Here is a 26,868-nt window from a genome sequence, read left to right as displayed (position 1 = left end):
TATGCTGCAGGAGAGCATATACTAGTGTTATTCAATGGCCAATTCCTTATCAGACAAGACTGTACAGGTCAGCGTCAAACCTGTAACCTTGGGCTAGCAATAGCCTCTGAACTAGATTTCTCTCTCACTCCCTGTTTACAGAAGAGTGTAAATATCTCCACTGAAGATGTATCAGGGTAGAATTGGTAGGGGTGTGAACAAATTCAGGCCCCTTAGCTGAAAGCACACAGCATCCTAGTTCAGGAGGAGGGTTTTCAACTAATAGACAAGGTGAGCAGTGTTCAGAAATGGTGGCTTGAAGGAAAAAAAAAGAGGGTCACAATCCACATAAATAAATGCCATCTTTATTTTACCAAATATAATTTAAAAATCAGTTAAGTTGACATTTGTCAATTCAGTTATATCAACTATAAATATTTAAGACAGTCTTTTTTAATTTTCATACAAAGAGGAACCCAACATTCTCTTCATTTGCAGCCAGGTCTAAAGTATACACGCATTCAAGTTCAACTGGTGAAAAATAAAAAAAAGAAGTTGTCCTTCAAAGCGTTTTAAAATTTAAATGTAAATTAAGTTCTTACCCTCCCCGCCCATCCTCCCTTCCCTCTGCCTGGTAAAACTTTAGGTACCTCACCCAAGTAGAGCTATCGCTCTTAAAACAATCGCCTCTACCTCCCTCAGTTTTTCAGCTGAGGCCATGGAGAGTTTCTCTCTTTCATTGGCACAAGTCTTTAGATACGGAACTGATGAGGCACGTAAAATAGTAAGAGGGGGGTCTACTAAAAGCTTAAGTGTTAGGGAAGGGAAATCTCCAATGTATCCCTCAATACTGGGCATGGAAGCAAGTGACCCGTTTTTTGTGTCGGTTAACGTTGAGGTGCAGGAGAAGGTCTCCAAGAAATTGGGACTTCAGTGCAGCAAAATTTCGACAGAAGCCCTGGACAAATTAGATTTGTGAGACGTCGCTGGGGTGAAGAGATGTGAATTTCAGAGCTACGATCACAAGTGACATTTGAAGAGAGCAGTTCCGAGGCCTTTTAACATAGGAATGAAAGCCCTCTGAAAACACACTCCTTACTAGCGCAGAGTCTGCGAGACCACACTCTACTAAGAACTGCAATTCTGTGATTTAAGGCAATCTTTACGTAAGCCAGGTCTCCCAAATACTCTGTACAGTTAAGGCCATAAAAAAAGAGGCGTCCCTCAAACAGTGTGAAATAGGAAACTGTTTTTCTACAAGTACCTTTAGACAGTGGTCCCTCAGCTCTTATCTTTCTGGCATGCAAGACACTAAATGTGGTTTGGTTTCAACATCTATATAGGTTCCTGTATTTTTTGGTATTGTTTCCCCATCAGTCCATGATGGAACTCCCCTTTTAGTTTCAAACCTGTCAACATGCCTGGCCTTAAACCAGGTCTCTAGCTCTGAACTGCATGGAAAGTGCCAAGCCGATTCCAGACTGGAATTTTGCAGCATGGGACTATTGATGGTCATGACAGATACACTTGGCTGGGCTGTTGCTGCCTTGCTCAGCCCACGGTAAGGGCAAGGTGGTGTGGTCTTCCAAGCAAATCACTCCCTCCCAAGGCAGTCAAGACAGCCATACTTACGTGGCTGTGGTAGAGTGCAGCTAGCCGATATACTGGGGTTGCTCAGAGCAGCAACAATCACCCCCTGAAACCGAGCCTCACTTAGGGTGAAGAAGGTCAAAATTCTACACAACACATTGAGGATCACTTCCCACTTGTTGAACGTAACACCTAGCTCTCTGGGAAGAGCCAAAAGGAGAAAAACAGCATTGTTTTAAGGAGCTTGTGGGAGAGACACAGACGTTGACCCAGTATCAGAAAATAAGAGCCACTACAAGGGTGCAGGGTGTGTGTTCTGGAACGAGGAATGCATTTCAGACTTAAAGGGGGGGGGGGGGAGAGAAACTGAAGTCCTACATACAATTAAAAATCCAGCAACTTTAGGGTTATGTTGTAAAGCCTCAAATAAACCAGGTGAGCATGCCTTATAAGCATCTGGGGGTGGGAATGGAGGTTTAAAAGGGATCTTTCCGGCACACTCAGGCTAGTTCCCTAACCAGAATCTTGTTTGATTTAGAACCCAGGCATAAAGTAGGGCTTTGGGGGAGGATCTGGGGATGCCCCAAATCCTAGTTTATAGGGTGTTCCCTCCTGGGAGATGCCTATTCAGTTTATAATTAAAACAAACCTGAATTGTATCCTGAACATTGAATGCTTATGAACCAAAAGAGTGACACTTTACCTCTTGTGACGGGTGTGGGCTTCCTTTATGATCCGACTACTCAATCAACATTTCCAATATAACCTTGGTTCAGATGCTGTGGCTAGGAAATTGCACTTGGTGATTGTCTCTTACACTTTTTTTTTGTCCTTCCTAAAACTAGATTTCTCTGTACAAACTTGGCTTGAAATATAAACCACGTAAAATTCCCATTGAAAATAATGAGAATCCAGTATCAAAGCTGAAGTCCCAAGAGAGACAGAAGAAAGGGAAGGAGGAAAGAAGGGGATGATGGGGACAGCTAGTCTCCCACGTCTGTGTCCCGGTCACCGATGAGCCAGAGAATGTGGAAACTGAGAGCCAAGAGACCTGTCCCAAGCAGGTCACCCAGTGCCGTTAAGTAAGGGATGGAAAAGTTGTCAGGATCCAGGCCCCTACCCCACATCCAATGCACCATCCAGTCGGCAATGTAGAGTAGAATGAGAACCTGGAAAACAGACAAGAGGAAAGAGCCAGGTTAGCTACTAACGCAGACTTTCACGCCCCTTTCTTCCCCAGAACAAAGCTTTCCACCTGGGTTCTTCAAGTTCCTGTATACTCAGGCATTTGCAATTCAGCCTGATTGAAGAGCGAGCCCCTATTAATCCCATTCAAGCCTACGGAATAGCTCAGAACACTAAAAAGAGATGGGGCTGGTTGTTAAGAGGAACATCCTCAAACAAGGGAAAACTGAAGATTTGACGGTGGGCACATTTCAGATTGTAGGCATGTGGGAGAGGGGCATGCCTGCAGGCGAGCATTTAGGGGGCACAAGATGTGAGTTGGGTTTCTAATTCCCCAATGTGCCTTTGAAAACCTCCCTACTGCTCTATGCCCAATGCATCACCATCAGTTTATTTTAGGTGTATGAGAGAGTTCACTGCATGTGGGCTGAAAGCCTCCAAAATGAGGAGGCTCTGACCCAGATCCAAGTTTTGCAGCTCAGGTCACAAATCTAACCAAAATAAGAGAAAGGAGCTAGTGGACCCAGAGCCAGGGAAGTAAAGGCAGGATCCAATCCACGGTTCACACTGGGGTGACTCAGAGGTGAGCAGAAAGCCCAGCGAAAGGGGAGCAGAGTTGGAGCAGCAGAGTCCTGGGTTCCTGGGGGCAGGACAGCAGTCTCAGAGCAGTGACATGAATCCCCAGATGGTCAGGTTCTCACCTTTGCTCTAGGATAACACTGAGGGTATCCCAAGTCAGTAGTTCACACTGAGTCCTAAGCAAAGCCAGGAGAAATGCTCACAAATGCATCTAGCAGCAGATCAGGTACAGACATTTAAAGCCATCAACTTGTTACCGGAGTGAGGGCTGGAAGGATCAGGCCAAGGCCCCCTCCTTCACTACAATCCATTTAATTACCCATGAGCCCCCACTCTGCTCGCAAGCCTGTAGCTTCCCACAACGCAGCTAGCTCTCTGCAGGGGGAAGAGCACCAGGGACTTTAGAAAGTGGTGGCTAAAGGAAGCTTCCCTTCACATGTCCAGCACAGAGCAGGGGCTCGCGACTTAGAGTAGCAGCCTTGTCCAGTGCGCGCTGTTTTTCTTTCTTGTGGATGCTCTGACTCATTTCCTGGAGCTCAGCTTGGTTGTTGATTTTAGGGGGATGCTAAAACCAGGAACAACTTCCACCAGCACCAGGAGGTGGCTGTGTTCAGTAGGATAACTCTTTGGCCACAGTCTCCCCTCTGTCTGCCTGTGTAGTAGGGGAGGGATCTATTGACTGCCTGAGTTTCCTGAAATGCCAAAAATCACCCCTTACATCCCTGAGTGCACGCTCCTCACCTCAAGCACTGAGGGTTATTTTACACAGAATCGGTGAGGAGCATGGGAGCCTAGCCAGATGTCTCCTGTGTGAGAAAGGCCCAGCAAAGGGAGGAAGAGCCCCATGAGTCATGGGAGATGCTGCACATTTCACACCCTGTTTTCGCTGCCAAGCCGCTTAGACACTGTTCCGGCCCCACTTGGCACTCATGGCTCTTTACAGCCAAGGAAGTGAGTTTCCTGCTCCTGAGGATTTTAAAAGCCAAGCGTAGGCTGCAAAGCTACGGAAAGTGGAATAAGTACCCTGAGCACAGAAGGGAGTCTAATGCACTCATCTTCACAGGGTCACCGAAGCAGACAGAAGCACCCCGGTTTATCATGTGCTGCTCTGTTCTATGGGAATTTTAATTCGACTCCTGTGACAGCCATTTGTGAGACAGTGGGTCCCCTGCAGGGAAGGTGCTGTAGTGAGGAATGTAACAACTGACGAGGACTGAGCGGGGGACCCTGAACCAGCCAGCCCCACCTGACTGTTCCAGCTACAAAGGCTCTTAGGCTGCCCGCAGCACTGTAGTATCCAAAGGCCACCCAGTCGCGCATTAAGTGAGGTGACGGACATCTGTCACACGCGGCTCACTCTTGCCTCCTCTCGAGGGAGAGCGGCGTGGCCAGTGGAGTGGTTGGAACAGTAAGGAGCACGCTGCGCATCCCAAACTTCTCTGTTCTCTGTGGGGCATTTGGGATGCACGAAGAGCGCTAGATTGGGGCCAGGAGATGCCCATTTCATGCTCTCTCTCTAGTCAAGGAAAGGGGTATGTTGTGTAAGCTCCCTGGAGTAGGGACAGTCTTTGTGCTGCGGCTATATACAGCACCTAGCACAATGGGGTCCTGGATCATGACTGAGGCTATCAGGCATTATACTAAGTGCCAATAATAAAGGGATATTTTGCATTTGTCCCAGGTGCAAGAATCCTGTCATCTGTACTTGTAGCTCTGCACCGTGCAGATTCCCCTTACTTAGGAGAAAGTGCCTCACTCCATCCCACTTGTGAGGTTTGTCTACACTGAGGAGCGGCTGCCAATGGGTCCCACTGACCTGGTGCTGAAACCGTTTTCTCTGCGACTCTAAATGAGACAAAACCCATTTTCAGGAGCATGGGAGGGTGACCCATCACAGCCATGGGCCAGTTTTCTACTGCAGGTGGTGAATTAGTGTCCATTATTCTAGCATGGGGATCACAATCCACACAACGATTCACGCAGAGGGGGGTCAGGCAAAGCCAGCTCTTACCTGCAGAAGTGCAGCGGTCATGTAGAAGACTATGAAGATCAGGGTGAGCGTGGTATGCCCTCCCTGCATGGAGCTTATGGTGTAGAGGAAAACTAAGTGCCCAGGAACTACTAGGAGAAAGAGCACGCGGGCTGAGCGGGAATTCACATCTGGAAGGAAATTGAGAGGATGGAGCTCAGGATTTAAACAGATAATAAAACTCTGCAGCCAGCTCCCTGGGTGCCAGCATGGATGTGTCCACTAATCAGCAGACTACGTTCTAGTTGATCACATGCCACAGCATACTGGATCCACACCTCTATGTGCTAAGTGTAAGGAGAGTAACAGAAACGCCCCATAGCGCCAAACACTGGCTTAGAGACCCACCCGTCCTGGGATCAGCTAGAGATAACACACTTCTGCTCCTAGCATAGACAGGGTCAAAAGGGACAGGCGAACGAAGAGGCTCTACACAGATCCCTGTGGCTATAGAAGTGGTACCTTTCGGCAGGTGCTCAGTACACTGCTTTCCATAATTCACTGGGAGGCTGAATTTACTAAGGGGAATTTATAAGAGCAACTAAAGCAAGGTGCTTGGTGCTCCCAAGGGCTGCACCTGCCCCCTTTTGGGGCTCATTTTTCCAACTCTCTGTCCAGCACAGCCTCACCGGACATCTCCCAACACACACACTGCAACAGATAATGTGACATCCGAGACCATAAAGCACCCTACTCAGCGCCACAAGGCCACTCTTCTGGGGGCTGCCCTGCCCTCAGAGGCCAGGCTGATCCGCTCCCAGGCTACGGGCTGCCCCAGGCATGGTAGAGAATAAAATCTCAGCACATGCACTGCATAAAATGCAAATCAGGCTTCCTGCTGCAATGTTCCCCCCACCATGTCCATCCTCACTTGAAACATCCGGGTCTGTAGCTAAATAATGGAAACATTACAGAGCCTCTATTAACAAGAACCTTTTCTGCAGCTTCAGTTCTGCCGGCCAGTCCAAGCCGAGCCACTGGCTGGCAGCCTCGAGGCAAGCGGGGAAGAAACCATTCCAATGCTGGGGACGCAGAGACACACCTGCCAATAAGGCAGCCTTGTTTTCCCAGCCCAACGGGGACATTCCACCTCACCAAAACAGCACTAACACGGTCTCTGTAAGCAAGAGTGCAGGCCGGGCCAGCGCCTGGTCTGTCTGCCTCCCAACAGATCTCAGCTCCCATTTCCCTTCCTTGCTGCTTAGTGACCCCTCCCGCAGTGAAGGCTGAGCCAGCTAATCGTCAAGCCATTTCATGACGCTGGTGAAGTGAACTGGAAATCCCCTAGCTCGGAAAGCCCCAGGGCACGGTGCTGGGTAAAAGGAACAGATACCTGAGCTGAAGAACGTGTTGCAGGGGGTGGGGCATTTGCGCGGGGCCATCTCTGAGCTCTCGCCCGGCATTCCGCTCATGTGGAGGTAAGTGGAGATGCGACTAGCCTGGACAGCCACCAGGTTGCCACCGACACCTGCAGGCCAGAAGGGGAGCAGTGAGAGCGAGTACCTAACCCACCCGCTGCAGAACTCGGGTGCACTTGAGACTTCTGGGGCCAAGTGCCACTCTATCGACCTTTGAACTTGAACCCTTTTCATGCCTACAGAACATTCAGACCAGCAGGTGAACGAGTCCTCTCTTGCTCCTCACAGGCAGAATTCTTTTGCTGCGTTGTCAGAAAGCAGCTGCAGCTGGCTCAGTTACAGACCAAGCTGTCAGCACCCCGACAGTATTTCTGGCCCACACTCCACTTTTGCCGGATGCAAAAAGCCAGAGAGAAAGGACCTCCCTTTGTGACCCCTGCTGCAACTGCATTATTGTAGAGCCATAAGTGCTGTGCAAGGGGCACAAAAACAATGGGCCAGTCACTGCAGTAAGTTTAAAACTGCTAAGAATTTTGTTTGAAACACAGCGCATAACCTGCGGAACTCATTGCCACAAGAGCAAGAGATCATAGCATTTTTTAAAAAGTGTGCAACATACACATAATGAGCAGACCCCACAGTTCTATTAGCAAAGGAGCCTAAGACACTAGATGTTTCAGACCCAAGCTCAAGGAACAGGGAGGGGCAGACTGGATAAAATATTCAAAGACACTTACGTCCATAGGTGCATCTTCACTGAAGTATCAACTCAAGGGTAGATCACTTGAGATGCTTCCCTCATCTTAATCTATCACCAGGAGAAGCAACCACCCTACAGAGCAGCTGAGTTGCTCTAACACCCTATCTCAAGCCCAGGAGCCCAAACCCCATTGGCAGCAACATGTGCAGGCTCCTAAGTCACTTTTGAAAATGGGCCTTGGGCACTTTTGAAGATTCTACCCACTGTCTGGCAGGGACTGCCGAGAAGCTCACTGGCAGAGCAGAAGGGAACTCACCATTAATCACTGGCGTAAAGACGGCCATCCCCGCAAAGTTTGGATCCGACACAGTTTTGTCCAATATTAACCCTCCAACACTGCAAAGGAAGATATTGAAGGAGTTGATGCCCAAGAGAAAACCACTACTCAAAAGATCCAGAGACTCCCAAGTGATTCCAAGGGTCAAACTTATTTCGGCATGAGAAGCAGTGCCCACTGTTTGTGAGGCTGATTACTGCAACTGTACACACTTCACAGCCATCTCTACCCATTTACACCATAGCAGCAGATGCACATGGACACTGGGGCCTCTTAAAGCTGGTGCATAATATCAGAGCATCGAGGGAAAAGAGTTACTCATGTGTCAGATTAAAAGACAGTTTTGGCTGGAGCCGCAGAGTCAGGCAGGGGTGCTTTCTCATGATGCAAGTTGCATTTTGGCACACGTCACACCAGCTGGTATGTAAGTTTCAGTCAGATAAAATTCCCCAACAGGAACAGAGACGGTAAATCCTTGTGTATGTGGTGTAGAAAGAGCCTTTGTCACGAACGTGTCTGGGGCAGTCACTTTCCAAAGATGGCTCTTGTGGTGAAGGCACTAGACTGGGACTCAGGAGGTCTGGGTTTATTTTCTGGCTGTGCCACAGACTCTCTATGTGATTCTGGGCAAGTCACTGTCCCTCAGTTCCCCACCTGTAGAACAGGGATAACAATACTTCCTCCCCCCCACTCTTTGAGACAGGGACTGTCTCACTATGGGTTTGTAGAATGCCCAGCCTGGGGGGGCCCTGAACCCAGGTGGGACCCTTAGATGCTAAGATGACAGCAAACAGACAGGTACTTGGGGACCCTGTTTTAGGGGATACTTGTTTGGTGCACATTAAAATCTGTTTGACATACAGCGGGTGAAATCGTGCTCTCGGTTCCACCCTCTGACAGTTGCATAGGTTTAGGAGCAGAATTAGCTCACTTCTGCTGGAGGGACGTGCCATTGTTGGTCTGTTACTGGAGAGGGGCCTGGGCTGTAGATCTGAACTCTAACATTTGAAGGGGTTCAGTTCCACCACCTCTGTTTCTTCTGCCCAGCATGCACCACTTGGGCGAGCGCCTGAAGGGAAGCCAGGGTGTCCCTTTCTGGTGGGGCTGGAGCAAAACAGTCATTTCATGCCTTCCTACCTGCTAATAGCCATAGCAATGATGACTGGCTCCCACCCAGAGTACAGCACCTCCCGGGTTACTGGATTCCTCTTGGCAATGATGATCCAGAGCGGTAGCAGGGCTATGAAGAAGGCACACACCAAAGGATTCACGTATGCTTTGTCCTCTGAAAAGAGAGGCAACAGGTCAACAAGTCCTCCCACCAGGATGTCATGGGGTCCAGCAGTGTTGGACAGCAGACCTTGTCCCATTTCCCCTCTGACCTCAGGCCCTGGGAGTCTGCGAGAGCCAGATATGGCCACCCTGCCTTCAGGAGGTACGCTCTTGTCCAGGCTGCCTTCTCTGGATCAGCTCTGACCGCTGCTGATGACGTGCCCTCTAGGAAAAGCCCCGTTTCCAGCCTCTCACCCTGTCCAGCCTTCACTGCTGGGCAAAACCTAGCAGCCACACCTGCCCTCTCCTTGGAATGCAGTTGAAGACATGCCCCAACCAAGGAGACAGCCACAGCTCTGCTACTAGGGACCCTCCCAAGCCTTACGGCAATGACGCTCTAGCTTCTGGCACTTGCCAAAAAGCACCCCTTGCTTATCTGACTGGGAGGGTGCACCCAGAGCACACCCGCAAGCCTCTCCGCACCTGTGTGGTCTATGAAGATCCTTTACATTTCTCTCCCTTCCCGCCAGTCATCTCTGAATGTGCCTTAGAGAGGCAGCCTCAAGGTCAGGCATTAAGTAGATCTCCCTCACAACTAGAATGGAGGGCAAGACGCAAAGGAAATGCTGCAGAGCAGGTAGGCATCTCTCACATCTCACCCAGCTCTATGTAGAGGCCCCAGCTGATCCCCGAAAGCAGCGCCAAGGTGATGAGGTCCCCCAGGCTGGCGGCAATGGGTGTGGCCACGTTATCCGGGTTGATCCCTATCTTTCTGGATCCAATGATGACGCCAATCATGATCATTCCTAGGCCGAGAGGAAGAAACGGCATGAGCCGAAGGGCACCGCTGCTCAGGCGGAGCGAGCGCGGCCGAGGGTTCAGGCTTACCCAGCACGAGTGATGCTATGAAGGCGGTGGCCACACTACTGGCACAGAGCAGGATGGCATGGCCAATGCTGAAGTGCCCGTCTGGGATCCAGCCAAATATCACGGCAGCAATGGAAGCCAGGAAACCCACCACTGTAGCTTGAACCTAGCAAACGCACACACTAGGGGTTAAACCAGACACGGGTTGGGAAGAGAGAGAGAAACCACAGTCCCAGTCCCACCTAGATTAGTTGGGAGGAAGAAGAGACTGCAATTTACCTGCGGGGAAAGGCGGGAGAGAAAAGGGACTTTTAGGGAGGACTGATTAGGGCACAAGAAGTCACCGTTTGCTTTTCCACCAGACATTCAGCATCAGTATTTAAACTCTCCTTCCAGTGTCACTGCTGGGCACACACACACACACACACACACACACACACACACCCCCACCCCCCTCCATTTCCCCCAGTTTACCTGAATCAGAGCCATGTTCCCCATTATCATCCTCCAGAGCTCCTTGGGTGTGTCCATGTGCCCGATATTAGCCTGTAGGAAGAGACCATGGTATCGGTTACACTGAACCCCTCTCAGATGGCTAGTGCTCAGGGAACTTGATCACAGTGGCGGTACATTTGTCGTGGAGCAGGGGAGAACAATTCGAGACACAAGCCCTCTGGGATGGTGGCTCGGGAAGAAAAAAAAATGAGCATTCCATTGCCTTTCGTGAAGGCTCCCCATTCTGCAACATTCCTAACAGCCCCATGTGTCACCCGCGTGACAGGAACAGAGCAGCAGAATGTGGACACTAGCAAGGTGGCCAGTCACCTCCCATCTCCAGCTGAGGGGGGAATGAGCTGCAGAGTCAAGATGGCTTCCTCTATTGCTTTCGGGGTTCCCAAGGTCCTCAACTCTTGCAGACAAAAAAGAATCCAGCACCCAACATCTGACAGATCAGTGAAGGAGGAGCTGTCTTGGTCTACTGCCCTGAGCATAAGACCGGGTGGCAGGAATGCTCAAGTTCTAAGCCCAGAGCCACACTCCAGTCCCCCTTAATTGCCTCCATTCTCCTAGCTGCAGAAGCAGGGTTAACATGTATGCCACAAGGGAAGAGCAAAGATTCAGCGTTTGCCAAGTGCTCTGGAGACCAGGGTCTACAAAGGCTTTGCTAGCGAATCTGGGATGGCGGCAGAACCTTCTCCCTTCCCCTTTAACACACGCTGGAACGGGGAATGAGGCATTGCTGATGCTTTCCCAATGGAGCTCCTAATACCACGTCTCACGACCAATTCTGGCTCACACCCATCTGGGTCACACTGCTCCTGCAGCTGGCCAAAGGGCTCAGTACCCCAGCTCTGCTATCACATTGGACCCTAAGCTCTGATAAAGAAGGCCAGGGTGATGGCAATGAGAGTTTTTCCTTTTAAACAACGTTAGGTAAACAAAGCTAATGCCCTGTGGAAGCCTGGTGAGTGGTGGGAAGCAGCCACAGCATATGGGGTTCTTTTGGCACCAGCATGGCTGTTTAAGCACTAATCAGCTTAAACAGAACGGACTGAAAGTTGCTTTAATCTGGCAGCAGACAAGTTTGCTATTTTGCAACATTGGAGCGGAGTTACTGCAGAAGGCCCTGCCATCCTGTCCCTTGCAGGTCTCTATGCGATGTAGAGACATTAGGTATCACAGCACCCCCAGTGACTATGAAGATCAGGGTGAGCATGGTGTGCCCGCCCCGCACGGTGCTGATGGTGTAGAGACATGTCTGTCTCTCATAACAGAAACAGATGCACAGAGAGGGGAAGCGACAAGCCAAAGGACAGAGTGACCGAGTGTCAGAAATAGAACCCAGTGTCCTGACTGCCAGGCCCCGTTTCAAGCCATGAGCCTATGCAGATCCGGCAGTACAGTGTGGAAAGGATTCCCTAAAGCACAAGCAAGGCCATTAACAGGTAGAAGGGATGTGGTGGCAGTTTCCTCCCCTCCAGTTTCTGTGCCAGAGAGAAATCATGGTCAAGCAGCTCAAATCAGCATGCTTTCCCAACTGCCCAGTCCCTGCCACTTCTTGTACATTTCCAGAGCACCTTCCAAGCCAGCAACTGCAGAGGCTCTGACAAAGTACTTCATCTACTGAAGTGCAGCCATTTCTGGGGTGGAGCACGGCAACTCTAAACTGTTCAGGACAGGAAGGGAAGAAAAACAACATGGCCAACCAAGTCAAACAGAACAGCTGCCCTCATTGGAATGTGGCCGTGACTCCAGGGTAACACCCCTCCTCTTGCGGCATTCGACCTACAGTGTCGAAGAAGTCTTGTGTCTCATTTGAATTCTATCCCCAGGCCTCAAGGTTACAGGGCACAAGGCAGATGGGTAGAAGGATACAGGACCATTCTCTTCAGGAAGGAAGAGCATCTATGCCTGAAAAGAAGTCTTCAGACGCAAAGAGAGCCTGGGTTTAAGGGGCATTCTCAGGAATTTCTGCAGTCTGGCAAGTTCAGCGGGGTTAGAGGGGGAGAAAGAGACAACTCCAGGGACATTCAGCACATACCCCACAGGTATTCTAGCTCAGTATGAAGCTGGATCTTAAATTCCTACCATCAGGTCTGGATTACCATAACCTGGCTGTAGTCAGTAGCAACAAGATTTTAATCCCCTAACAGGAAAGTTTTGCTTCCTAATGGTGAAGGAACTGGCTGGGGAGCCTTAATGCAGCGTTAATGAGGAACGTGCAGCCTGTGGAAGCCATTCCAGGCTGCTGTCCTGCAGAGCCAGCACAGTGATCATGTTGTCCCAAGCAATTCCTTTGAGAAGGGCTCTCCGCTGCCACTCTACAGGTGGTCTCTTATGCCTAGGAAGGAGCAGAGCAAGAGGGGAATAAAAAGCAAGCCAGACGGGTCATCAGATCCCATCACACGTGGACCCCGAGGAGGCCAGAAGGGAGTTTAGTAGTTTAAAAGGCAGCGTGTCATCCCCCCGCACCATACACCAAGCTAGAACAGATCCCTTTATGGCCCAGAAGCCAAGCTAATTTCTCCACACTAGTCAGATCAAGGTCATGGCATGTCAGCAGGCGGCACAAGGAGACCCAGCTGGCACGGGCAGGGCTGCTCTCAGGCACAGAGCATCAGCGGGAGGCAGATAGGCCAGGTCATTGCTCTCTCTGTGCCCTGGTTCTCTTGTGGCCCTGCTGTGGACACAGAGGGAGATAGAAAAGTTTGGCATTCCCGTGACTTTCTGCACAGCATGGGCAGTCTCGGTTCCCCGCCAAGGCCCCAGCCCTGGGCCAGCACCACTGCTGGGAAGGAGGGGGATGGAGGAAGCGGTGCCACTCTGCCTTTGCCCCAGAAGAGCTAAGCTCTGATCCCAGCGATGCGGGGGGGGGGGGTGCAAGCTTAGTGCTTGGCTGGACAGAGCCAAGCCATCCCACCGAGGAAACTGCTTGCTCCTCCACCCCAGCCCAGCCCCCCAAGAGACCTCACAGCCCTTACGTGCTCCAAACAATAAGGATGAAACAAAGGGATTTGTTTCCCGAAGTGGAAGAGCAAACAAAGTCTGGCCTGCACTGACATTAGCTTCACCACTCAGCCTTTGCTTCTGGCAGAATTGCAGCTGGCTTCTGCTCCCACCTGGCACAATGAGGAGGGGAAAGCTTGTTCCCACCATCAGCTGGAGACAAGGAGGCTTGTCAGCCTCAGCAGCAGGCGCAGCCTGCCAGCTGGTAGTTGGCAATGTCATTTCCCGGCCAGATCTCTGCTTGCTTCTCAGGAGCAAGGGAACCAGGGCCAAGAGCTGCAGAGGCTGGATTCAAGGAGGAAGAGGAGTTGTTCAAGTCAGCGGTAACCAGCTGGGGGATTGTAGCGGTAGGATGCCCTCTGTGCTTCACCGTACATGCAGAGCTGAACCAAGAGCTAATCCAGATAGAGCCACTTCCTCGCTCCCCACCCTGATGTTGGCCAGGGAGCCCCGATTCTGATGCAGGGGCTAGAGACTAAGCAACCCACCTCTCTGCAAACTAGACGCCTCCAAAACACTGAGCCAGCGTGACATGGCAACCCAAGCCTCACTGTGCACCGGAGCAGGGCCCCGCAGGACACATGCTGGGCAGCAGGCAGAGGAGAGGGAGCCGCTCTCAGAACCACAGCTGGCATTATTCCCCTGGCTCAGGGCTCAGAGGTACTAAAGAGGCATGGCCGAGATAGAGAGACACGCAACTCTCCCCAAGCTTTCTGCCAGCTGTGCTCACTGCTCCCCTCCAATCTGACCGTGTCCAGGAAGTCCTGCCCGTGCATTGTCCCAAAATCCTCCCTGGCTAGCAGTCTGAGTCAGCAATTTCTGAGCACAGGTTCCTGCGCCTCTGTCCCCTGAAGACCAGGTCCGGGCTGAATGTGTTAATTCAGGGGGTGGAGAGAATTAAGAGTTGAGCTGCAGGCAGCTGGTACTTTTGTGCTTTAAGAATCACAGCTGCGGACCCGTTGTGGGGTGTGCTGTGAGGCATGGAAACATTCAGCAGTCACCTGTTGTCACACCCTGGAGGAATGCGCTTTACGGAAAGGGAGGAGAATTTCCAATCCCGAACAGGAAAGGATTCCAGGCCTCCTGCGTGGCTCGGCTACAGGGACAGACCGCTATAGTAGTGCCCGAGCACTGACCAGAAGCAGTTCGGTTTTAACTGCGTTAGCTTGGTATTCAGGCACCTAGCCTAGTCCGGTCTGAGCTGTCTGGTGCGCCTGCCCCCATCTCAGTTGGGAAGCTCACTATTTTATGGATCTGGCCATTGCACTCACACAGAGGCCGTGCCCGATCTTGCCGTTCTATTGACTCCTAGAGGTTTTCAGCTAGGATGCCAATGCTCTCTGCAGGATTCTACTGGACAGGCCCCTGCAGCACGATTCTCTCAAAGCCCTGCAGCCTCTGCCACACACAGGCTTTCCCCAGCCTGCTTTTGGGCCATTTCTGTAATCAGTTTCCTGAAGCACAAATCAGATCCCCTTCAACTAGATCAGAACTCTCCCAGCAAAACACACCCACCCCTTTTCTGGATCCAGCGCAGAGCAGCACTCAGGGCAGGGGAGAGCCGTGCACCAGGCGTTAGGACTTTAAACAGTCTTCCTGCTCGACTCATATTCAAAACCCCTTCCTGAATTGCCAGGCTCTTGACAAAGTGGCCACGGTGATCGAGGGCAATTTCCCGCAATATGCTGGACATGCCCTATCAAATTAAGTTGAATACCTTCAGGGTCCATCATATTAAACATGCAATTGTTGATGTATCATTTTAGGACTGCATGTAACTTTTCCAGGAGACTGACTAATGTAAACCCTGGGGAAATGTAAGGAACTTAAAAAAAAAAACATTTGTGACAATGTGTGTGAAATAGGCTTCATAGGAGGTATTAGAGAGGCCATTAGAGAGGTGGGGTGATCCCTGGGAAGCTTATTACCATGCGTGTAGGTTCTTTTATTGTTTTTAATAGGTTCTCTTTGTAATGTTTTTACCCTAAAAATAAATAAGTGCATGGAAAGAGCTGGGTAGTAGCCTAACTGTGTCAGTTACTCTGTTATTAGTCTCTGTGCTGGGATCTGCTTACAACCCTTCAGCCTGAAGATACCCCAGTCAGAAGGGAGAGACGTGTGTCTCCATCCACACATGGCAACAGCCTGTGTGTGCCCTTGCTGGACCATTGAGGGGAAATACAGGTGTAGTTGCCATGAACTGTGACAGGCACCTCTTTTGCCGACTGCTTATCTGACTTGATCCTGAAGTCCCCCTGCTTATGGGAGATGCTTAAAAACAGGTTCTTCTCTTCCACCCACTCACCCCAAAAAGGGGTGGTTCTCTCTCATGACTCAGTACGCTGCTAATCGAACCAGGGCAGGTGCAATAGCTGTGTGAGCGGGCGTCCTGGACACAGGACACCCATGAAGATAGTTCAGGGACAGAGAGAGAGGGGGAAGAGAAGGGACGGGGCGGGGGCAGACAGGAAACGTCTCGACTGCTCTGACTGGATGGAATCACGAAGAGGAAGGGTAACATTTATCCGGATTTCAGGAACACTCGCTACTGTGTAATACTGAAAACTCACTGAGAAGCACAGCGAGTCCTGACCTCGGAGGGCAAACCAAATGAATGGACTGGCAGTGGCATTGGCCAGGGGAGAGCTGGTGCAGCCTGGGATAGAGAGGGGAAACTGGTGGAGCCTTTGAGACTGGCAAGCCCACAATGATACAGTTCAGAGCAACTGCAAAATGAAGTGTCTATATCTAGGCAAATCCATCAGTGATTTAAGCCACCACAAAGTCAGTGGAAGGCGCAAAGGAGTCCACGGGCAGGGGCTACATGGCAGGCCTTCCCCACAACAGCTCTCTTTTACCCCTCCTCTCCATAGACAAACACAAGCAGACATGGAACATCCCTCCCCATCCCGTCCTAGATACTCACAGCTGTAGAAAGACGAGATGCCAGTGTCATCTCTAGGTTCCCCTTCAGTCCCAGCAATGCAGGAACCAGGATAAACACTTCAGTCACATATTTGAAAACGTCCCAGTGCTGCAAGACAAAAAGTGTTTATGTATTCATTCATATTTGCTCTCTCTCGCTCTCTCCCCCCCCGCCTTTTTGTTCTGTTTGGACAGCACCTAACGCAAATGGGTTCCTGCTCCATAACTGGAGTTACCAGACACTACAATACAATACCAGCCAGACTGTAGAGGAGCTTAATTTCTAGCTCTCCTTCCTTCAGAAGTACATCTGTGGCAAGTGAAACACGGAACTGGTCATAACTGTAATTCCCCAACCCCAAATACTTTGGCTCTACCCCCAGCCGTGGCTCCATTCCTTCCCTGTTTCGAGACCACGGGACAGCCAAGCTCTTTACAAAGTGCATCCAAATGTTGGAAGGCCGCTGTTTTCCTAGAGCAATGACTGGAGTCATCCTCCACCTCCTACTGGAGCATGAAAGGCAGGGGCAGGATCCAAACACTGTGCCTCTTTTTGTCAATGGTAGGAGCCTGTTTTATTGTTGATCAAGCGTCTATCTACTGACACCAACAGGCCCTGCTCTTATGAACGGATGCAGACATATTACACAGTTATCACCTACCTGTGCTACATGTTCATTTGGAAGTGAATTTCATTATTTTCACAGTTGGACATTTTGACTCCGTGTGGCCCGTGAATACACAAAACTAGAACAAACCTTCCCTGGGACGTTGCAGCGTTATTCTGATGTTTCATTTGCTTGACAGTAGCCTCTGCAGGCCCAGCAGAGATCACAGCCCCATTATGCGAGGGGCTGCATATATATACACCTCGTAAGAGAGGGTCCCTGCCCTGGAAAGCTCACGGTCTAAACAGACAAGACACTTTACAAACATGGAAACCGAGGCACAGACAGATCCAGTGTTGGACAGTCACTTGAAGTGTTTGGCAGAGCCAGGAATTGAACCCAGGTCTCGGTCCCAGTCCAGTGCCCGACCCACAAGACCATCCCCTCCGCGTATGGGGTGCAAACACAGACGTCATGCTGCCAAAATTTCCACTGCCTTCCTCCTCCGCCAACCCCAGAAAAAGACAGCATCACATGCTCTTGGCTTCTGCCGGAGCAGGACAGACTGATTTATCCCGCTAAGGGAGGGAGTCCGCCCTTGCTCGCTCTGGAACCTGCACTGCTAGGAGACATGCTGCTGCCTACTCCGCCCCCACAGCCAAGTCGGTTTCCTTGTGCTCAAGACAGAGCTAAACACTGGACTGTTCAGGAAAGAGATGAAGAGTAATTGCAGGGTAAAGAGACCAACAGCAGAGCAGCTGGCTTCCTAAGGCAGGATGGGAAACAAACCACCCAGACCACAGCTGAAAAACAGAAGGCCTGGAAAAACCACAAGGGGTCGATGCTTTACTTTCATAAGCGCTGAGCAAAAGGCTTTTTTGCCCCCTCTATTGCTCAGTTCCTGCCTGCCCGCAAGGGGAGCTAAGCACCATCGGAATAGATCTGCATGGCGATGGTGGTGTCTCAGTCTCTTTGAGAAAGGCCCATCTGCCTTCCCAACAATACGTACCTTATGCAGCTTCCCTTAGGCAACACTACAGAGAACACCATGAGTTGCCTCTCTCCTGACAGGATGGTGGGGACACAGACAGGACGCTTTTCCCTTCCCATGGTGGCACACGCTGGTATCTCAAAAGACGGGGGCACGGGTCAAAACCGAGTCTGAATGGAAGGCCGTTTCATTGTGTCCTGGCACTCCCCCATCAAGCTGTATCTACCTGTTGTCTCAAGTCTAATACCTGGACTGTAAGTTCTTTGGGGGCAAGAAGTGTTTTTGTGTTCTGTTTGTACAGAACCTAGCACAGGGGGGTCCTGGTCCATAGCTAGGGCTTCCGGGTGCTATGGTAACACAAATTAGTAACAGCAAAGGCTGGGCAAGACTCAGACAGGTGCAACGGCACCAGGATGACCGTGCTCTCTAGAAAGGCTGCCACCAGATGTTCCCACAATTAACGTATTTGCAACTACGGCTCCTGCTGCTCTCATGATATCCACTAAGGCCTTGACTACGACGGGCTGTTTAGATCTCCCACAGCTGCACTGCCGTTGGTGCAGCTCTAGATTGGCAGAGATCCCAACAGCTGGCCAGATGTGTGCTCTCGTCTATTACAAGGAGCCCTGCACACTTAAAACTTACTGCAAATAGACAGCTCTTTACCTGCATTAGTAACCCCTTCCCGCGGGGAAGGATTTCAATCACCTTGTTTATTTTTCCAATTTTTGTGTCCTCTACCTTCAGTGCTGGGACAACAGGAGTCAGGGAGGACAGGTTCTCCACCAGGTTCTCAGCACTGCAGTGACTGGAGTCAGTGGGGCTGCTCAGGGAAGATGACATGCTCTTGTTCAATCACAAGTTGGACCAGGAGGAGGACTCATTGGGCAAAGTTCCATGGTCTGTGTTACTCAGGTCAGACTAGATCATCTGAAGGGTCCCTTCTGGGCTTAAAAAATAAGTCTATGGATACACCGAGACATCTGGGCACTTCACACTCTGACAAAAGGATCTTTAGAGAGGCAACAAGGTCAAGTAGTCACGCTTGGCCTCCCACATCAAGCACTTTGGAAAATGAGCTCAGCTATTTATTATTTCATCTGGGGCTCAGTGTGGCCAAGGGGACTTTTGCTCTGGGAGAGCTCCAGGGCTTTTAAAAATCTCCCCCATCGACCAAGTCCAAGCCAGGACATGTGGAAACAGTAGGCAGAGCAAGTATTAGCCTGGGAGCTAGAGAACAAGGGAGGGCCACAGGGTCAGTCTGTATCCAGCAGCCCCTTCGTATTAATTATACAAGAGCCCTGCCTTTGCCACAAGGGACACGACAGCGGGAGGTCCAGGCGGCAGCAAAAGGAACCTCCAGCCCTCCCCCTCTCTTGACCACATATATCGCCATTGTACATTGACCTTTAAAAGTCTGCACAGTATGCTAGTGCCAAGAGAGCGGCTGTAACTTGTAACCAGAACCTGCTACAGCACGTTCCCTCAGCAGGGCAGACACTGTGCCAAGCCAGGAATGTTCCTAGAAGGGGCGGGGGGGGGGGAGCCACTTCCAAGGAGGGAAAACAAGACTTTTCACCTGCATCAGCAGCTTGCTTGCTGCAGAGGGCAGGACCCATGGGCTCCTGCCAACTTTCTTCTTATAAGATGTTACATAAGCCCAACATACAGGCATATTTATATCAGCCCCAATGCCTCCTATGGGGCACAAAGCTCACAGCAGTGGAGCGTGCCCAATGAACAGGCCTTTAGGGGATAAATCAACTCCCCCGCCCCCACTTAAGTGCTATTGTGCACAGAACTTCAGCAGAGACCCATGCCATTGACAGAGTCATTCAAATTCCCTCTCGCCCCTGTCATAAATATAAAGGGAAGGGTAAACCCCTTTGAAATCCCTCCTGGCCAGGGGAAAGCTCCTCTCACCTGTAAAGGGTTAAGAAGCTAAAGGTAACCTCGCTGGCACCTGACCAAAATGACCAATGAGGAGACAAGATACTTTCAAAAGCTGGGAGGAGGGAGAGAAACAAAGGGTTTGTGTGTCTGTCTGTAGTCGTCTTGGCCAGGGACAGAACAGGAATGGAGTCTTAGAACTTTTAGTAAGTAATCTAGCTAGGTATGTGTTAGATTATGATTTCTTTAAATGGCTGAGAAAAGAATTGTGCTGAATAGAATAACTATTTCTGTCTGTGTATCTTTTTTGTAACTTAAGGTTTTGCCTAGAGGGGTTCTCTATGTTTTTGAATCTAATTACCCTGTAAGATATCTACCATCCTGATTTTACAGGGGGGATTTCTTTATTTCTATTTACTTCTATTTTTTTATTAAAAGTCTTCTTGTAAAACACTGAATGCTTTTTCATTGTTCTCAGATCCAAGGGTTTGGGTTTGTGGTCACCTATGTAAATTGGTGAGGCTTTTTATCCAACATTTCCCAGGAAAGGGGGGGTGCAAGTGTTGGGAGGATTGTTCATTGTTCTTAAGATCCAAGGGTCTGGGTCTGTGGTCACCTATGCAAATTGGTGAGGCTTTTTACCAAACCTTGTCCAGGAAGTGGGGTGCAAGGTTTTGTGAAGTATTTTGGGGGGAAGGACGCGTCCAAACAGCTCTTCCCCAGTAACCAGTATTAGTTTGGTGGTGGTAGCGGCCATTCCAAGGATAACGGGGGTAATATTTGTTACCTTGGGGAAGTTTTGACCTAAGCTGGTAAAGATAAGCTTAGGAGGTTTTTCATGCAGGTCCCCACATCTGTACCCTAGAGTTCAGAGTGGGGGAGGAACCCTGACATGGTGGCACAGTGGTGGGATTAACCTGAAATCATTTTGAGATCCAGTTGAGATTTTTTGAACTAGAAATACAGATTTTAAAAAGGAATTTTTAGGAAGTCCAGAAGGCAGCTTTGAAACTGAAAGCAGCTTGGTTTCTCTCTGCTTTGTGGCCAAGCAGAGACAAAAGGGGATTATCTTGTGAATTGCAGGTTTTCTTTGCCTAGAGGCAGGGTACTTAACTCCTGCAGGGAAATTCACAGTCTTCCAACCCAGAGGTTTTTTTTTCTTTTCTTCCTAAAAGTAAATAGGGGGTGTGTGCTCTACCCATTTGCCTGGAGACAAAAGTGGCAGGGTTTTTTTAGGATTTTGATTTTTTTTTTGTTTTACAAGGAGCACAGGTTTGAAAAGAATTTTTTTTTTTCTTTGGGCTGGGTAAGCAGTTTTCCAAGTAGTTGGAGGTTTTTTGCTTTAATTTGGGCCCAGAGCAGAGACAAGGGAATTGTCTTTTTCTGTAGGCTGACAATCACTATCAGAGAATAGGTATTCTATTCCAGCACAGCAAAATTTTACAGCCAAGTTTTGTTTGTTTATTTCTGAACCTCGGGTGTAAAGTTAGTTAAAAACAGAGAGGTTAGAATGGGCAAATCCTCAGCTCGACTACAGCTGGAATTAGCCAAATTTCAGGCTGAGGAAAAACAAAGGGAACATGAAAGACAGATAGAACTCATGCGGCTGAAGGAGGAGGAGAAGGAAAAAGAGAGGAAGCATGTGGAGGAGATGGAGAGGATAAAGGCCCAGCAGAATATACCAACAAACCCTAGCAATCCTTCTCCAGGTACCACTTCCCATCCCAGAAAGTTCCCCACCTACAAGGCAGGTGATGATACTGAGGCCTTCTTAGAAAACTTCGAAAGGGCCTGCCTTGGGTACAACATCTCTACTGACCAATACATGGTAGAGCTGAGGCCGCAGCTCAGTGGACCCTTAGCTGAGGTGGCAGCTGAAATGCCTAAAGAACACATGAACAAGTATGAACTGTTTAAATCCAAGGCGAGAGTCAGAATGGGGATAACACCCGAGCAGTCTCGTCGGAGGTTCAGAGCCCTAAGGTGGAAACCAGACATGTCATTTACCCGACATGCCTACCACATTGTAAAACATTGGGATGCCTGGATATCAGGAGCAAGTGTTGAATCTCCAGTAAATTTGCCCTTCCTAATGCAAATGGAACAATTCTTAGAGGGTGTTCCTGAGGAAATAGAAAGATACATCCTAGATGGGAAACCCAAAACTGTAATTGAGGCAGGAGAGATTGGAGCCAGATGGGTGGAGGTGGCAGAGAAGAAGAAAACTGGTCGCAGTTGGAGCGGAGACCAGAAGGGACCACCCCAGACCACACCCTATTACCGGGGGCCGCCCAAAGCCCCACCTACCTCCCAAAGAACCCTCCAGACCCCTTATCGTCCCACCACCCCATTCTCCAGCAACCCTCCTCGCCCCAGTGACCCGTCAGCTGGACGATGTTTTAAGTGTAACAAGCTGGGGCATGTAAAGGCCAACTGCCCCAAGAACCCCAACAGATTACAGTTCATTGCACCGGAATCACACCAGAGGTCCACAGGCCCAGATACCTCCCAGATACCCTTGGAGCGGAGGGAAACTGTGAGTGTGGGTGGGAAGAAGGTCACCGCGTGGAGGGACACCGGAGCACAAGTGTCAGCTATCCATGCTTCCTTAGTGGACCCCAATTTAATCAACCCAGAGATCCAAGTGACGATTCAACCCTTCAAGTCCAACTCTTTCAATTTGCCTACAGCCAAGTTGCCTGTCCAGTACAAGGGCTGGTCAGGAATGTGGACTTTTGCAGTCTATGATGATTATCCCATCCCCATGCTGTTGGGGGAAGACTTGGCCAATCATGTGAAGCAGGCCAAGAGGGTGGGAATGGTCACCCGCAACCAGGCTAAACAAGCCGTGAGGCCTAGCTCTGTTCTGGAAACTTCTATCAGGACCCAGTCAGAGGTGATGGACCTGGACCCCAGGCCAATGTCTGCAACAGCAGTAGTGGATCCAGTCCCAGAGACCCAGACGGAACCAGTCCCAGAACCGGAACCAGCCGAACAACCAACACCAGACCCCGTGTCAGCACTGAATCCAGTACTTGCAACCTCAACACCAGAGGGCCCCACCGAACCTGAACTGGCAGCAGCTGATAACCCTACACAAGAGGCTCAGCCGGAGCCTGAATCCCAACATAGTGCACCAGCGGAGAGCGGTTCACAGTCAACAGAAACAGCTCCATCCCCTATATCGCTTCCAGAGGGACCAAGCCTAGGTCCACAATCCCATGAGGAACTGATGTCTCCAGCATCAAGGGAACAGTTCCAGACCGAACAGGAAGCAGATGAAAGCCTCCAGAGAGCTTGGACGGCGGCACGGAGCAACCCACCGCCTCTCAGCTCTTCTAATCGATCCAGGTTTGTTGTAGAAAGAGGACTTTTATACAAGGAAACTCTTTCTGGGGGACACCAGGAAGACTGGCATCCTCAGAGACAGTTGGTAGTTCCAACTAAATACCGGGCCAAGCTCTTGAGCTTAGCCCATGATCACCCTAGTGGCCATGCTGGGGTGAACAGGACCAAAGACCGTTTGGGGGGGTCATTCCACTGGGAGGGAATGGGCAAGGATGTTTCTACCTATGTCCAGTCTTGTGAGGTGTGCCAAAGAGTGGGAAAACCCCAAGACCAGGTCAAAGCTCCTCTCCAGCCACTCCCCATCATTGAAGTTCCATTTCAGCGAGTAGCTGTGGATATTCTGGGTCCTTTTCCGAAAAAGACACCCAGAGGAAAGCAGTACATACTGACTTTCATGGATTTTGCCACCCGATGGCCGGAAGCAGTAGCTCTAAGCAACACCAGGGCTAAAAGTGTGTGCCAGGCACTAGCAGACATTTTTGCCAGGGTAGGTTTGCCCTCCGACATCCTCACAGATGCAGGGACTAATTTCCTGGCAGGAACTATGAAAAACCTTTGGGAAGCTCATGGGGTAAATCACTTGGTTGCCACTCCTTACCATCATCAAACAAATGGCATGGTGGAGAAGTTTAATGGAACTTTGGGGGCCATGATACGTAAATTCGTAAATGAGCACTCCAATGATTGGGACCTAGTATTGCAGCAGTTGCTCTTTGCCTACAGAGCTGTACCACATCCCAGTTTAGGGTTTTCCCCATTTGAACTTGTATATGGCCGTGAGGTTAAGGGGCCATTGCAGTTGGTGAAGCAGCAATGGGAGGGATTTACACCTTCTCCAGGAACTAACATTCTGGACTTTGTAACCAACCTACAAAACACCCTCCGAACTTCTTTAGCCCTTGCTAGAGAAAACTTACAGGATGCTCAAAAAGAGCAAAAAGCCTGGTATGATAAACATGCCAGAGAGCGTTCCTTCAAAGTAGGAGACCAGGTCATGGTCTTAAAGGCGCTCCAGGCCCATAAAATGGAAGCATCGTGGGAAGGGCCATTCGTGGTCCAGGAGCGCCTGGGAGCTGTTAATTATCTCATAGCATTCCCCACCTCCAACCGAAAGCCTAAGGTGTATCATATTAATTCTCTAAAGCCCTTTTATTCCAAAGAATTAAAAGTTTGTCAGTTTACAGCCCAGGGAGGAGACGACGCTGAGTGGCCTGAAGGTGTCTACTACGAAGGGAAATGTGCTGGTGGTGTGGAAGAGGTGAACCTCTCCATGACCCTTGGGCGTATGCAGCGACAGCAGATCCAGGAGCTGTGCACTAGCTACGCGCCAACGTTCTCAGCCACCCCAGGACTGACTGAACGGGCATACCACTCCATTGACACAGGTAATGCTCACCCAATTAGGGTCCAACCTTACCGGGTGTCTCCTCAAGCTAAAACTGCTATAGAACGGGAGATCCAGGATATGTTACAGATGGGTGTAATCCGCCCCTCTGAAAGTGCATGGGCATCTCCAGTGGTTCTAGTTCCCAAACCAGATGGGGAAATACGTTTTTGCGTGGACTACCGTAAGCTAAATGCTGTAACTCGCCCAGACAACTATCCCATGCCACGCACAGATGAACTATTAGAGAAACTGGGAAGGGCCCAGTTCATCTCTACCTTGGACTTAACCAAGGGGTACTGGCAGGTACCGCTAGATGAATCTGCCAAGGAAAGGTCAGCCTTCATCACACATCTCGGGCTGTATGAATTTAATGTACTCCCTTTCGGGCTGCGAAATGCACCCGCCACTTTCCAAAGACTTGTAGATGGTCTCCTAGCGGGATTAGGAGAATATGCAGTCGCCTACCTTGACGATGTGGCCATATTTTCGGATTCCTGGGCAGACCACCTGGAACATCTACAAAAAGTCCTTGAGCGCATAAGGGAGGCAGGACTAACTGTTAAGGCTAAGAAGTGTCAAATAGGCCTAAACAGAGTGACTTACCTTGGACACCAGGTGGGTCAAGGAACTATCAGCCCCCTACAGGCCAAAGTGGATGCTATCCAAAAGTGGCCTGTCCCAAAGTCAAAGAAACAGGTTCAATCCTTCTTAGGCTTGGCCGGTTATTACAGACGATTTGTACCGCACTACAGCCAAATCGCTGCCCCACTGACAGACCTAACCAAAAAGAAACAGCCAAATGCTGTTCAGTGGACCGGAAAGTGTCAGAAGGCCTTTAACAAGCTTAAAGCGACACTCATGTCTGACCCTGTACTAAGGGCCCCAGACTTTGACAAACCGTTCCTAGTAACCACAGATGCATCCGAGCGTGGTGTGGGAGCAGTTTTAATGCAGAAAGGACCTGATCAAGAATTCCACCCTGTAGTGTTTCTCAGCAAAAAACTGTCTGAGAGGGAAAGCAACTGGTCAGTCACTGAAAAAGAATGTTATGCCATTGTCTACGCTCTGGAAAAGCTACGCCCATATGTTTGGGGACGGCGTTTCCACCTGCAAACCGACCATGCTGCACTAAAGTGGCTTCACACCGTCAAAGAAACTAACAGAAAACTTCTTCGGTGGAGTTTAGCTCTCCAAGATTTTGATTTCGACATCCAACACATCTCAGGAGCTTCTAACAAAGTGGCTGATGCACTCTCCCGTGAAAGTTTCCCAGAATCAACTGGTTAAAATCATCCTTGAGATGTGGAAAATATTGTTAGTCTTTATGTACTTGGTAGTATATTTAGAGATGCATGTGTCTTATTAACTCTGTTTTCCTAGAGCTCCAGGAAGAAATCCCAGCCAGTGTTTCACCCTAGCTGAGATTTGGGGGGCGTGTCATAAATATAAAGGGAAGGGTAAACCCCTTTGAAATCCCTCCTGGCCAGGGGAAAGCTCCTCTCACCTGTAAAGGGTTAAGAAGCTAAAGGTAACCTCGCTGGCACCTGACCAAAATGACCAATGAGGAGACAAGATACTTTCAAAAGCTGGGAGGAGGGAGAGAAACAAAGGGTTTGTGTGTCTGTCTGTAGTCGTCTTGGCCAGGGACAGAACAGGAATGGAGTCTTAGAACTTTTAGTAAGTAATCTAGCTAGGTATGTGTTAGATTATGATTTCTTTAAATGGCTGAGAAAAGAATTGTGCTGAATAGAATAACTATTTCTGTCTGTGTATCTTTTTTGTAACTTAAGGTTTTGCCTAGAGGGGTTCTCTATGTTTTTGAATCTAATTACCCTGTAAGATATCTACCATCCTGATTTTACAGGGGGGATTTCTTTATTTCTATTTACTTCTATTTTTTTATTAAAAGTCTTCTTGTAAAACACTGAATGCTTTTTCATTGTTCTCAGATCCAAGGGTTTGGGTTTGTGGTCACCTATGTAAATTGGTGAGGCTTTTTATCCAACATTTCCCAGGAAAGGGGGGGTGCAAGTGTTGGGAGGATTGTTCATTGTTCTTAAGATCCAAGGGTCTGGGTCTGTGGTCACCTATGCAAATTGGTGAGGCTTTTTACCAAACCTTGTCCAGGAAGTGGGGTGCAAGGTTTTGTGAAGTATTTTGGGGGGAAGGACGCGTCCAAACAGCTCTTCCCCAGTAACCAGTATTAGTTTGGTGGTGGTAGCGGCCATTCCAAGGATAACGGGGGTAATATTTGTTACCTTGGGGAAGTTTTGACCTAAGCTGGTAAAGATAAGCTTAGGAGGTTTTTCATGCAGG

General features: G+C 49.7%; 1 protein-coding gene across 4 annotated transcripts in view; it reads right to left on the bottom strand.

The window, feature by feature from the left end:
• Positions 1–328: 328 nt before the first annotated feature.
• The window catches only part of SLC41A1 (solute carrier family 41 member 1), a 37,675-nt gene continuing 11,135 nt past the window's right edge, over positions 329–26,868 (bottom strand). For 3 of the 4 annotated variants that reach the window (XM_084611467.1, XM_084611465.1, XM_084611466.1), the window contains 9 exons: positions 16,330–16,437; positions 10,371–10,442; positions 9,918–10,062; positions 9,689–9,835; positions 8,895–9,042; positions 7,737–7,816; positions 6,696–6,830; positions 5,345–5,493; positions 329–2,738 (listed from right to left, as the gene is read on the bottom strand). In XM_084611467.1, coding sequence (XP_084467593.1) covers positions 2,553–2,738; positions 5,345–5,493; positions 6,696–6,830; positions 7,737–7,816; positions 8,895–9,042; positions 9,689–9,835; positions 9,918–10,062; positions 10,371–10,442; positions 16,330–16,437 — 1,170 coding nt within the window. In that variant the 3' untranslated portion in view covers positions 329–2,552. The remainder of the gene's footprint in view (positions 2,739–5,344; positions 5,494–6,695; positions 6,831–7,736; positions 7,817–8,894; positions 9,043–9,688; positions 9,836–9,917; positions 10,063–10,370; positions 10,443–16,329; positions 16,438–26,868) is intronic. The other variant, XR_014709204.1, reaches the window with a different exon arrangement.

The sequence above is a fragment of the Lepidochelys olivacea genome (genome assembly GCF_965140295.1).
Source record: "Lepidochelys olivacea isolate rLepOli2 genome assembly, chromosome: 21".
NCBI lineage: Eukaryota > Metazoa > Chordata > Testudines > Cheloniidae > Lepidochelys > Lepidochelys olivacea.
Note: the sequence above shows the minus strand (reverse complement) of the source record. Positions and strands in the feature narration are given on the sequence as shown.